General features: G+C 41.0%; 1 protein-coding gene across 3 annotated transcripts in view; it reads right to left on the bottom strand.

The window, feature by feature from the left end:
- Positions 1-14,562, bottom strand: part of LOC132230338 (protein mono-ADP-ribosyltransferase PARP14-like) — a 249,519-nt gene that overhangs the window by 199,826 nt on the left and 35,131 nt on the right. For all 3 annotated transcript variants that reach the window (XM_059687657.1, XM_059687659.1, XM_059687658.1), the window contains exons 7-12: positions 13,703-13,939; positions 12,766-12,987; positions 8,922-9,000; positions 3,560-3,709; positions 3,151-3,213; positions 2,650-2,817 (exon numbers count right to left, since the gene is read on the bottom strand). In XM_059687657.1, coding sequence (XP_059543640.1) covers positions 2,650-2,817; positions 3,151-3,213; positions 3,560-3,709; positions 8,922-9,000; positions 12,766-12,987; positions 13,703-13,939 — 919 coding nt within the window. The remainder of the gene's footprint in view (positions 1-2,649; positions 2,818-3,150; positions 3,214-3,559; positions 3,710-8,921; positions 9,001-12,765; positions 12,988-13,702; positions 13,940-14,562) is intronic.

Here is a 14,562-nt window from a genome sequence, read left to right on the forward strand (position 1 = left end):
GGCTCACTACTGTTCTCAAAACATCCAAAGTAAAAGATACTAACACATATTGAATTATCATCCTCTTTAAAGACAACAATTTTTGTTTTGCTTAATCATCAATTGACTTTACAATGTATCCTTTTTCTTTGGGGACTTGATTTAAGCTAAGATAATTTTGTAAGACGCCTAGAGCTCCAAGCTTTTGTCATTATATATAATTTTTTACATGCAAGTTATGTTGAACCTCCAGGAAGTCTTTCTTCCCACACTTGGTGAGATTTTAGCTGACTAGCAGGATTTAAGGTTGCCACCTGTGCAGGTCGTCTCCTAATTAAGCATGCTCCATACCTTTTTTCCTTCAGCTTAATGCCTTGGTAAGATCATGGCAAGTTCCTTGAAAATTCTCATGAAAAACCATGGAAGCAGTCCCATCTGAACAGCAGCTGTCACATTGGGTGGGGGAAGAGCAGGTGACAGTGTAGAAGTCCCCTGACAAACCTGGTGTGATAGACTAAGGGCCCACTAGGTTTATCCCCATTGATGGTGCCCACCATTACTGCAGAAATAAGAGTAGACCTCTGTGACTTGGCTCTGTAGATGATTGTGGGAGTGTAGACAAACCCCACATAAAACTAACCAAGAAGGTTTGCTCAGGTTTTTTGCTTTTGTTTTTAATTAGATGAGCAGGTAAAGAGGGAATTTCTCCTTTGCAAAGCTGTGGCTATCTCATGATATTTGGAAGAATTTAAATCGGAGTGTTTAGATATAGTCACTCACTTTCAACAAATATTTAATGTGTCCCATCAAAAGCTAGATGCTCATCTAGGCACTTAGGACACCATGCATATAATATGTGAAGACAAATGGTGTTCAATAGGTGAAGTATGGAAAACTGAAGGAAAGCCTAGAACTGTGTAATAGGGGTGTGATATGTGCAACCTCACCTGGTGTGCTCAGGGAAATAGATCTGTTTTTGAAAAAATAAGTCTGCAGGGCCTACCATGCCAGGGGGTGTGGTGGGACGGGGACATAGGAGGCACTGGAGCAGAGAACCCACATCTAGATAGGAGGCTATAATAAAAGGTTAGGCAACAAGAAGAGCTAAGTAAAAAGGGGACCAGAGCAAGGAGATATTTAGGAAATAAAGTCAGGAGGACCTAGGGACCAACTGCCTGTATACCTGGCCTGTGTACCTGACCTAATGTACCTTCTTTTGCCACCCACACATCTTCATGTGTATATCATGGGCACACAGTACTGCGGTTGTTTGTTTACATGTCTGTCTCACAATGAGCTAGGTGGTTCTTGTGGACTGCATCCTTTCCTTAGTCATCTTTCTGTCCTCCAGGCCTTAGCATGGTGCCTGGCACATGGAAGTCACTCAGAACATTTAATCAAACTAATTAATAAACTAATAACAATGGGAGTGATAAAGAAGGTAGAGTCAAGGATTCTAAATAGAAAGTGATATAATCAGGTAAGTTTAACTAATATAACAGCAGGTAAGTTTTCTAGGAGAGAAGACAGTGAATTGGGTTTGGAGTTTTCATTGAACTTGAGGTGCTTGCAGGAATCACTGACCACCCATTCTCTCCCTGAGGGCAAATATCTGTAGGTACTAGGTAGAGGGCTTCCTTTATGGCCAGAAGCTGTCTACATCCCTCCCAGTCAAACTCAAATCATAAACACCGCTAAGGGAGAAAGTGTCCCCATCCATTAGTCTAAGGACCAACTCAGGTGGTGATAGAGATAGGCAAAGAAGACAAGCAAAGAGAACCCGCTAAATTGCAGGTTCAGAAATTGACAAGGATGGGTAACTTTTTTGAGGCTAAACTTCTGGAGGGCCTACCAGGCCAGTGCAGACATTCAAACTTAGATTCCTGAGCAATGGAATGATCAATCCAGGGCTGAGTGGTCCCTTTCTGGAACAGGTCAACTCCATTCCACTTCAAGCCTGAGGGAATTTGCCTCCCCTAACCAGCTCTCTTAAGGGAGACCGTGCAAAAATTTCTAATCAATGCATAGAACTCAGATTTCTGGGAAAGAGTTCAAAGAGCATAACCTTAGTAATCATAAACCCAAAGCACATCTTTCTATATGGAGAATCAATCACACAATCATTATATAGTTAGAGGGAAACAGGAAACTTGAAAGAGGCAAGAAAGGCTGAGAAGAGAAAGGTGACGAGGTGAGGTGAGTTTCTGACCCATTAGAACCCACTGGGTTAAGGTGATTAAAAGGTTTCTGTGCAGAAATGCCCTAAGGCCAACCTGCACAGCCACTGCTCAAGAGCTGAGAGAAGAGGCTTGGCAATGCTCATCTGGGAGTCAGTTAGAGGGAGGTGGGAGGCGATGCACTGATGTTCTCCATAGAGAGGGAATGGAGGGGAAGGTTAAGTACTAAATAAGGGGGGATATGGAAGAGATGGAAAAAGAGACAAAAACAGGTGAAAAGAGAAGGAGGGATGACCATTCTTTCTCTTTGCTCCTTTCCCTTCCTCTCTCTTTCCTTCCATATTAGAGAGCAGATGTCTTGCTCATTCCCTCAGTGAGTGCCTTGGGGTGAGGAAGCTGCCCTTACTCAGACTCAGCATCAACTACATTCAAGTCAGTAGGAAATCAAAGGGAAAAGGGACACCTAAGAATTTAGCCTTGAGAGGCTACCAACCTGTCCCAATGGCTGGGAGGCAAATGGTCGAGTGATTCCGTTTTTCACACTCTTGCAAAACACAGGTAACTGATCTCTTGACATCAGCTCCACCAACGACATGAATAATATTCTTGCACTTCAGAGATCCACCACCAGTAATTATATAACCATCGTTGTGCTGTTTTGCTAAGAAACACAAAACAAAAAGATGCAAAGTCAGACGCTGAACCTACTCTCTGATTGTTTACAAAGCAAAATGTCTGCTTTGTCAAATAAAGCGTTTTACGCCAATAAGAGACTCCTGAAACACTACCTCTGATGAATCTGTCTCGTTTACCTTCTCTTTTTAGCCATGATCTCACTTTTCATTCCTCTTCATTTCTAATTCTCTATGAGTGGAATTCTTTAGTAACATGTATGATTTTAAGATTAATATGTTGTCTCCCTCTCCACAGCCTCCCACATTCAACCTTCCACTTATACTTTATTTTAGCACAGAAAAACAGCATTGTGCCTTACCTAGGCGAGAACATTCTATTTCCACATTTTGTCCAGCCTTTTCCAAAATTGCTTTGGAGACCCCTACATGAGAACATCAACATATTTACAAACATGAATAAAAAATCAATACAGTACACTTAGATCACAATGATTGCCTCATTATCTAAAGGCTTTCCCCATTATTAAAGGAATCGTACATTACAACCTGGGCATTTTTGATCTAAAAAAGAAAAATTCAGGAAATAACTGTTACCAATTATAGGAAACCATGTCAAAATAATTTTAAAATTATTAATTCATATTACTAAGCCTAAGTTGTAGAAACCAGTTTGCCTATAGCAAATGCGGAATAGTTTCGTTAAAGAAACCCTCCTTCAAGGGATCTACTGTGACCATTACTGTAGCAAAAGTCCTACAAGTAAAGTACCTGCTTTGTGATCAAATGTCTTTGTTGTTGAATTTACAATCACATCTGCTGCTTCTTTAGCAATATCTCCAGTGGCCACCTGGAAGATGATGGGGCCAATTTTCATTTCATACACTCCTGAAGCAGGGATGGTAACAGTCCCATACAAACCTGAAAAGAAAAAAGAAATAGAGTTAATAATTAAGTTAACAATAGCAAGAATGACTTCAGTCTCATGCTCCTCACATGTGGCCCTCCCATACAGTACTTCTCTCCGTCTCCATACCAAACCCTGTATCTCTGGCCTTCAATATGGTCCTGACCCTTAGGCCCAAGGATGGTCTGTTTCTGAAAAAGCATTATAAAATACTAGTGCCCTGGTGCACAGATTCATGCACATCGAAAGGAAATTAATTAGAAAGTGGTTGGCGGGGTGGACTGGGCGAGATGGGCCAGGCATACCCTAGAGCCAACCTCCTGAGGTCCCTTACTGCCCGGCCACACCTGGGACAGCACTGTGACTTGAATGGCATCTGCGGAGTGAGCGGGATCCCTCCAGTAGGTGTGGTCCCTCAGCCTGGCCTGTGGGGAATGGGCCAAAATCAGCTCTCCCACATCCCCCAAGGGGTCCCGGATTTTGAGTGGGCAGTTTTCGGGTGGCACACCCCGGAATCAGGCTCCCTTGTCTCTGGTTCCCAGGTGTATCACCTGAGAGCCACCACTGTCAAGTCAAGGCAGCTCAGCAGCTCCTGAATTGAGCGTCTGCCCCCTAGTGGTCATTGCACATCATAGCTACCAGTCGGACAGTCAGCCATTTACATATTTAGATAAAACATATTAAATGTGTGCTTCTGGTGCTGGCTAAGGTGAAGTCAACCCGTGAGAACCTCTCTCCAACTGAATCCAGCTAAAACAAGGGACAAATACAATATCTACTAAGTGAGGACTGAAAAGTAAGCAACAGCAGGCAGACTGGGAAGGGGAGTCAAAACCTGAAGAGGCAACCTGTAATGAGGGAAGTTTTGAAATTTTCCTCTTTTCTCTCCCAGCTTTGACACAGGGGTGGCCCTACTTGTCGAACTGCACAATGAGCAGAGGTAGAAAACTCTCAGAGGATCCCTGTCTTTATGACCAGAGGATTGAGAAAAAGGGGCCCTGTGAGCTGAAGAGTATGGCAGGGATCTTCCTTATTTTCCATAATTTTTTTTGAGATTCAATTGAGCTTTATTTAGAAATTGGAACAGCTTCCATTGGAAAAATGTATGGTTACATAGACTTAATATTTCTTTTTGAGTCAAATATTTTTTATCCTGATATTCTTTTATTTTTACATGATATACATTTTTTACTAATTAAGGTATCACGAAAGTGTCCTTATCCCCTAATTATCCCCCCCAGTCCTGCCCTCACCCTCACCCCCTATTGTCTGAATCCATCCTTATGCTTATATGCATGCATACAAGTCCCAGATTTGTGTGTTTTTTTTTTAATCCAGGCCCTAACCCCAAGGTGATCCCAGTTTCAGAACTCCATAGTGGCACCACAGGGAGTTAAAGCTCTTAGAGGTCTGTATTTCTATCCAGAAGATCCAGGGAAAAGGGCCCTTGTGGCCTGAAAAGTGTACATGGCTGTGTGTGGGAAATATCTGTTATTTTTCTCTCTCTCTTCTCTCTCCCCACTTTGCCCGAGGACAACCCTGATCACACAAAGTTATGTGGCAACAGAACAGGCAACTTAAACTCCAAGAGAACATTGTCTCTCTGGGGAGAGGACTCAAAAATGGGCTCCTGCAAGCCAAGAGTGTGAGGGGAGTTCTGGTGAGGGGACAGCTGGAGAAGGTGGGCCCCGGTTCTGTGAAAAACGGGAATAAATCCTAAGCCCACCCTGGAGCTGCACATGGGGGAGCCTTCCCAAGCAGCACAGCAAAGGCTCTGAGAACTGAAGTGACAAGGGAACGCCTCCCATAGAAGGTGAGACAGGACTGTTAGGATGAACTTAACTGACTGACTGCCTGCTGAAACAATTACCACTTTCCAGGAGATTTTTAACAAGACCCAATTGTCACAACATAATAATGAAAATAACCAGTCTATTATCCCAAACTGCTTGTCATACAAAGAACGAAGAAAATGTGAGCAGTTCTCAAGGGTAAAGATGCTCAATATAAATGCTTATGTCAAGATGATCCAGATGTTGGACTTATCAAAGACTTTAAAGTGTCTACTATAAATATGCTCCCTGAGGTCAAAGTAAATATATTTGAATGAATGGAAATGATTTGGAATGAGTGGAAAAATAGGAGTTTGTGCAGAGAAATATAAATTATAAATTAAGAATCAAATGGACATTTTAGCACTTATAAATACAATATCTGAAAATTTAAAGATTTATTGGATAGACTCAACAGTAGACAGAGAAATGAATCTGTGACTTGGATGCAGATCAAAATATCCAATCTGAAAAACAGAGAAAAAAAGATTAAAAGGGAAAAAAGAACAGATCCTTAGGGACTGGCAGGACACTATCAAAAGGTCTAACATTGATGTGATTGGAACCCCCAGAGAAGAGGAGAGACGAGTGCAGGAAAACTATTTGAATAAATGACTGAAAAATCCCCAAATTTGATGGAAGACATACATATTGAGGTTCAAGAAGCCTCAGAAAACTCCAAATAGGATAAAGCCAAACATGTAACAGCAAATTTGACAGAGAAGCAGCATTTGGTTGGTATTGTCTCTTTAAATGTGTCTATTTCCAAAAACACAGGTCACATCATCCTTAGGAAATACGAGCCTCATCACTACTTAAAGCCCTCTGTACAGATTATGTAACTTGGATTGCTTACTCTTCCACTCAAGATTATCAATCGTGGCCACTGTCTTGTATGCTCTGGTATATGGAATATGATTTAATATCTCCGTTCTCACAAATAGATTTTTATCCAAAAAATCATCACTGCTGAATTAACCGCTACATCAAGAAGGAAATTAGGAGAAAAACCAAGATGGTGGCATAGGTAAACACCAGAAATTGCTGCCTCGCACAACCACTTCAAAAAAACAACTAAAAGACAAAATGGACATCATCCAGAACCACAGGAAGGCTGGCTGAGTGGAAATTCTACAACTAGAAGGAAAGAGAAAAGCACAATGAGACTCAGATGAGGTGCGGTGTGGAAGTAAAGTGCAGAGGTACGGAGGCGCACGCAGAAAGGGCTGACAACTGAGGACATGGCTGTCTTTTTCAATTGGGAGGGATATACAAGCTCCTGACTGCTCTGAACTCCAGTTCCGGACGAATCTCTGGGGACCTAGACTCATATGGGGAGAAACTGGACTGTCTGGCAAGGGCGGAACATGAGGGCGGCTTCTCTCAGAGGTGCTTGCAGTGATTACCACGGAACACTGAGACCCAGGTCCTCTTAGAGCAGGGCTGAGGATCAGCCATAGCTGTTTGCTCCACCCTGGTGATTCCCTGAGACCCCGCCCCACCAAAGCTGTGCGCAGAGACTTTTGCATATGAATGCCCCTGACCCTTTGAAATCTAAAATTACCTAACTAACTGCAGCTGGGTCAGAGAGACCCAGAACATCCAAAAAGAAGGCCCAAGGCTCCACAACAGTTTGCATTGCTTCACAGCTGGGCGTCATCTAGGCACCTCCAAAACCCAAACAAAGAAAAGGAATCTGCAGATCTCTCCATAGCTCCTGCTAGGTAGCCTCAGGCAGAGGCTAAATTAGGACCTCCTTAGAGATCAAAGAGCCAGTATACCCAATGGTCAGAGTGGGACCATCCAGATTACAATTCCTCAGATCCATAAGGGACACACTCAGGGGGCAGACTCAGTGAGCACCAAAGCCCCACTGAAGCAAGTCTTGCCCCAGAAGGGTGTCTTCAGCACAGAAGTTCTCCCACCATAACCACAGCTGATTCTCACAGCCAGTTGGCCTGGAGGTCAATTCCTCCCAGTGATACCTACAACAATCAAGGCTTAACTACAAAAAGACTCTTCACAAAGACCACAAAGGGGTGCACCAAGAGTGTCCACCTCAGGTAATTGGGGAGGCTGAGCCACTGGGCCCTATAGTACACCTAGCACAGAAAGCCACTCTGTCAACACAGGGAAGCATAAAAAATGTGGAGACAAAGAAACAGGTCACAAATGACAGAAATGGAGGGAAGTAAACTACTGGATATAGAGTTCAAAACAACACTTTTAAGGTTTTTCAAGCATTTTCTAGAAAACGCCGATAAATTTAGTGAGACCCTCGAGGATATGAAAAAGGACCAACTAGAAATTAAGCATACACTCACTGAAATAAAGAATATTATACAGAGTTCCAACAGCAGACTAGAGGATCACAAGAATCAAGTCAAAGATTTGAAATATGAAGAAGCAAAAAACACCCAACTGGAAAAGAAAAAAGAATCCAAAAATACGAAGATAATGTAAGGAGCCTCTGGGACAGCTTCAAGCGTACCAACATCCAAATTATCGGGGTGCCAGAAGAAGAGAGAGAGCAAGATATTGAAAACCTATTTGAAGAAATAATGACAGAAAACTTCCCCTACCTGGAGAAAGAAATAGACTTACAAGTCCAGGATGCGCAGAGAACCCCAAACAAAAGGAATCCAAAGAGGACCACACCAAGACACATCATAATTAAAATTTCAAGAGCAAAAGACAAAGAGAAAATCTTAAAAGCAGCAAGAGAAAAACAGTCCGTTACCTACAAGGGAGTACCCATACGAATGTCAGCTGATTTCTCAACAGAAACTATGCAGGCCAGAAGGGAGTGGCAAGAAATATTTAAAGTGATGAATACCAAGAACCTACAACCAAGCTTACTTTATCCAGCAAAGCTATCATTCAGAATTGAAGGTCAGATAAAGAGCTTCACAGATAAGAAAAAGCTAAAGGAGTTCATCACCACCAAACCAGTATTATATGTAATGCTAAAAGGTGTCCTTTAAGAAGATAAATAATTTGATGAACAGAATAAACTGGTGAATATAATAGAATCAGGGACATAGAAAGGGACTGGACTGGCAATTCTCAGGGGGGAAGAGATATGGGGGGTGCAGGAAGAGACTGGACAAAAATAATACACCTATGGATGAGGACTTTGGCAGGGGTAAGGGCAGAAGAAGGAGGGGAGCTATGGGGGGGGGGGGAAAGAGGAACAACTGTAATAATCTGAACAATAAAGATTTAATTAAAATTATTTTAAAAATCATCACTGCCATCTTTCACTTATCATTAAGTAGTCATTTAATAATTAGAAATGATTTCTTAATTTAATATTTTTTCTGAACCCCAGAAAAGAACAACAAAATAAGAATGAAATAAATTTAGGAAATATGAAATTATATCTTTACTGAACCTTGTGTATTCTGAGTCTTGGCAATTTTGTCACTGATGAAATTTCCATTAGCTATTTTGTCAAATTCATCTGAAAATGCCTGGAAACACAAAGACAGTTTTGATTACTACAATCCTTAGTAGATAGACAAATTTTATTCATCACAGTTTATGATCATGCATGCACAAATATTGATGAGAGAACAATTCTCAAAGTATTGTTATTATCATTATATATTTTTAAAGTCATAAAAATACATATATTATTTCTACAAATGCATCCCATGAAAATTATCAAAATGGGAACAAAGATATAAATACAAAAATATTGATTAAAGTGCTTTTTATTAAAATCAAGAAGAAAATACAACAGTTTAAAATCCAATAGGGAAACGGTTAAATACATTTTAGTATACCCCTGTGTTAAAATATTTAGCAGCCATTAGGAATTGCATTTTCAAAGAGTAGTTAATGGAATAGGGAAATACTCACTTTACACTATTAAATGAAAGAAGGTTAACTTTAATTATATTATTATGACACCACTTTGCAAAGTACATATATATAGAAGACTAGAATGAAATATGACTAAAATAATTTATGCATTTTGCATTATTCAAAGTTTCTACAATGAATATATATTTCTTTCATATTCGGTAAGAGCAAGTAAGTTGTCAGTTATTAAAAATATAGTGTTAAGAGAAAGACCATCACAAGAACACAGATACTTCAGTTTTTAACTTCTTAATTGTACCACAAGAGGAATGGCTAGTGGAGTAGTGCATTTTGGAGCAAGAGGCTGTATTTTAGGTTTAATGAACTTATGAGTTCCATTTCTTTGCCTGGTAGTGACACTCCAAAATCATCACTATTTTGTAAAACAAGCAACAGAGAATTTTGTTGTAAAAAACAAAGAGTACCAAGTAACATCTTGGCTAAAAGGCTGATGCAATAAAGGAAAAGGACTGGAACAGATTATAGACTGAGGGTGTCAGACTCATAGACCTCCAGAGCCGAGGCAGGAAGCTACAAGTGTAAAGGTGAAGGATGTGACTCTGGAGGGCCATACAGCACCTGCCATTCACCCACAGCAAACTGTTCAGACAGAAACCCATACCCAATGGGTCAGAATGTTTGAAATTTTAGGTCACAGTGGACATCTGGAGTATTATGTGAAATGTTTGATTTTAAAATATTAGGAACTGATTCAAAAATTTTTAAAACTAGACCAAATAAAGCACATCTAGAGGCCATGTTCAGACCATGGGCTGCTGTTTTCAACCTCTGTTACCTCTAAACATCTCAATAAGTTTTGTTGTTGTTTTTGTGTGCAAATATAACCAAAGTTTAACTGTCTTCAAAAGTCTTAAGTGAAAAAGTGTCACAGCCATGTACAGACAACCAATACTATTTCCAGTGGCAGGAAAGGTGTCTGTAGAGACTAATCCTTCTGAATACTTGCAGAGGACACTGAGCCTTTAGGAAAGGAAACAGGGCCTGGGGTTGCACAGCAATAATGAAATTTGAAGGTTCAGGTCCATGTCATAGACCTCGCTCCCCTATTCACCCATTCAAAAACACTCAGCACTTTCTAATTTAGTTCATTTTATGTGTATCAATCTTAGTTCCCAGAGTAATTATGATTAACAGGAGGAGAAGTATGTGCTACATACCCATCCCATGATCTACATCACCTTGTGTAATGCAGATCATAGGGGGGTTGTTCAAAAAGCATTTATTGACTAGAAATTACTATAGTTATTCAGACCAACTAAATGGACTATATTATCTTGGTCAGGTGGTTTGGTTGTCTGAATAGAATTTAGATTAGAATTGTTTGCTTCGAAAGAACTTAAAGGTAGTATCTAGATCCAGAAAAAAATTAAGAATGACCTAAAAATTCAAATGGTTCAACGATTCATGGACATCTGCTTGGTTGCTAACCTTGATCTGTTCATTTAATTCTTGCACTACCATGGAAGTTTTCAAACATTTAATGTCATTTATTCTACTGGACTCTAAGGACTTGGAGGCAGGATACTGGCCTCTTATTAAATGCGTCCTGTTCTCCCATAATGTAGAGTCCAGTGGCTCACCCATAGCTGATGTTCAGCAAATATGAGCTGGTTGATGGACTCTCTATGATTTCTGGTACCAAATCTCCTATTCCAGGGTGTATATGCTGAGTTCATTCTTACCATATCCTTCAGTTGTATTTCATCCTTACAATCTCCTATTTATAGGACCACAACTGTGCTTTTATATTATGTATTAGAGGCCCATTGCACAGAATTAGTGCACAGGTGGGGTGTTCCTCAGCCCAGCCTGCACCTCTCAAAATCCGGGACCCCTGGGGGGATGTCCAACTGACAGCGGGATCGGGCCTAAACCAGCAGTCGGACATCCCTCTCTCAATCAAGGACCGCTGGCTCCTAACTGCTTGCCTATCTTCCTGCCTGATTGCCCCTAACCACTCTGCCTGCCTGCCTGATCACCACTAACCACTCATGTGCCTGCCTGATCACCCCTATCAGCTCAACTGCCTTCCTAATCGTCCCTAACCGCCTGCCTGCCTGTCTGATCGCTCTGAACCGCTCACCAGCCTGCCTGATTTCCCCTAACCGTCTCTGCCTTGGCCCCCAACACCACAGCTTCATCTGGAAGTTGTGCAGAATGATGTCCGCAAGGTTGTTCGGCTGTCCGGTCTAATTAGCATATTATGCTTTTATTATTATAGATAAAAATGGCTGTGTTCATATGGAAGAAAATACTATAGATTAAAAGAAGGTTACGGAACATGTCAACTCCACTGCAATATATAGGCCTTGTTTGGATTTTGATTCAAACAAACAAGCTGTAAAAACAAAACATTTATGTGACAGTTGTAAATTTGAACATTGACTTCATAATTGATGAAATAAAGGAATGATTGTCAATTTATTTTATGTGTGAAAGGGTATTGTGGTGTTGTTACTTTTTTTAAGTGAAGGGAAACCCTTCTTTGCTTAAAAAAAAAAATGTTTTTATTGACTTGAGAGAGATAAGTGAAACAGCAATGAGAGAGAAACATTGATTGACTATCTCCTACAGCCCCCTAAAAGAGATTGAGCCTGCAACCAAGGCATGTGCATTGACTGGGAATCAAACCTGCGACCTCTCAGTGCATGGGACAATGCTCAACCAATTAAGCCACACCAGCCAGGGCCATGGTGTTGTCACTTTTTAAATTCCAATGTCTAAAATAAATACTGACTTGTTTATGGGTAAAATGTATATCTGGATTTGCTTCAAAATAATAGGGGGCCCTGGCAAAGTGGTTTAGTTGGTTGGAGTGTCTTCCCATACACCAGAGGTTGTGGGTTGGGCACATACCTAGGTTTCAGGTTCAATTCCCAGTAAGTGTGTGTGTGATGTTTCTCACATCAATCTCTCTCTCTCTCTCTCTCTCTCTCTCTCTCTGTTTTCCTTCCTCTCTCTCTAAAACCAGAAATCAATAAAAACATTCTCAGGTGACCATTAAAAATAAATAATTTTAAAAATAGTATGGGGAAAAGGGCAATAAATGAGATAGACATAAAACATATTAGCCATAGGTTGATAATTGTGAAGATGAGTGATGGTTATAAGGGAGTTTATTATACTATTTTGTTGATGTTTGTACATGTTTGAAGTTTTCCTAAATAAGAATCTAATTTTTTCTATATACATAATTTTGCTTGAAAATTCCCATGCTTCAACTAGTCTACAGTGCTTTTTTACTTTCCTGCATGGGAAATACATGGAAGAAACAACCCATTAGACCAAGAAGACATTGGATACCATTAGGGCTTAGTTGACAAAATAACCAGAAATGAGTGAAGCTGTACCTGAATATTCCCGTGATCACTCGGGTGCAGCAGAAAGCAAACCTCTTGTAAAGCTGTTGGTTGACTGTTGCTACTAAATTTGAACACTTCCGAAATGATCAATTCAGCAAAAACAGTCTTAGGAAACCCCAAATTGCCTGTTCCTATGGCTGGAAACGCAATTGAGTTTAAGGACAAGTTCTCAGTCATTTCCAAACATTTTCTGATTATGTCTTGCATGATCTGAAAAGAACAAAGTACATTCTTATACATTTTTGCCTAGAAATGGGAGTTAGGAAAAAAAATAATTTAGCAACTTTGTGATCTCTGTCTACTCCTTTTTGCTTTAAACAAAAAGCAGGCTAAGGGCAGTCAAAAGAGGAAAGAAAAATACAGGAAAAGGAAAAGAGAATGTAAGAAACCCTTCAAAAAGATTCACATGCACTTAGCAGTGAAGGAAAGAATGAAAGCAACTACTGTTCTAATCCTTCATGCTCTTCCATTCTTCATGCCCTCACCTTACCTTCCTCACTAAAGATGTACTATCTTTGCCCAGCCAGTGTGGCTCAGTGGTTGAGCATCAACCTATGAACCAGGAAGTCATGGTTCCATTCCTGGTCAAGGCACATGGCTGGATTGCAGGGTCGATCCCCAGTAGGAGGTCATGCAGGAGGCAGCCAATCAATGATTCTCTCTCATTGATATTTCTATCTCTCTCTCCCTCTCCCTTCACCTCTGAAATAAAATTTTTAAAAAAGATGTGCTATCTTCAATAACTCTTCCCTATCTTCAATAAATAGTCTTCAGGAGCAGTCAGCTACACTAAAAGAAAGGGTCATAATGATGGAATCTGCCATGAATGTGATGTTACTGCAGAAGAGAAACAGACAGAGTGCAATTTTTGAAAAGAGAACAAAGGGGTACCCAATATCTCGGGGAATTTAAAACCAGACTCCACCTTGTGTGAAGATGTGTCACCATTGTTCCAGCTCGGAGCCACCACATGAAGCACTTGGTTGCATTGCAGATTACAGCCAGTGGTTTGAAGAATCGTGCCCACGTCAACAGCTATCCCTTGTCCAGCTGCGTTCAATTCCTTCTGGAGATTTGGCCCAGCTTTTGCCAAGAGGGCCTTAGAAAGGGGCCCACTATTAAGGTTGAGATCCCGAGGAATGGAGTTGATGACAACATCAGCCTAAAGACAAAACCAACAATTTGTTTCAAATTCTAACAAAAAGCATTCATCAAGGATTACTGTATTTGAACCATTGGACTTGGCACAATGGGGACAACTAAGAAGACTTTTTCAGACACAAATACCACCCAAGACAATGTGTTATTAGATACTTATTTAAATTACACTCCAGGACAAAAGAGAGCTATCAAAAAGTGGGATCACTGAAGGAGTCTAGAGGAAGTGCCATCGGTGGCCACTGAGGACACCCTGTGTGATGAGGGCCCTTTGGGAACAGTTGAAGCAGGCAGGGGGAGACGGGGAAATCATTCAGAAGGGGGAACACAGGCATGGTGGGTGTGAGCTGTTGAGCTGATACACAGCTTCTACAGCAAAATGGTGCAGCCAGGCCGGCAATGTTACCGTGGGGGTGGACTGCAGAGGACCTCAAGTGCCAGGCCCTCTGGACTTCCCGACAGACAGTGAGAAGCCATGGAGGCTTTTCCAGCAGGACATGTGAGCAGACTAATCAGCTAGAGTGAGACACCAAGAGAAGAGAGGGGAAGGAATGTGACTAAGTCATTTTCAAAGCTGTCCTGCATGGGTCCTGGACAAGCAACACATGGCAGGTACTGTGGCATCAG

This window comes from Myotis daubentonii, chromosome 3 (genome assembly GCF_963259705.1).
Source record: "Myotis daubentonii chromosome 3, mMyoDau2.1, whole genome shotgun sequence".
Classification (NCBI taxonomy): domain Eukaryota; kingdom Metazoa; phylum Chordata; class Mammalia; order Chiroptera; family Vespertilionidae; genus Myotis; species Myotis daubentonii.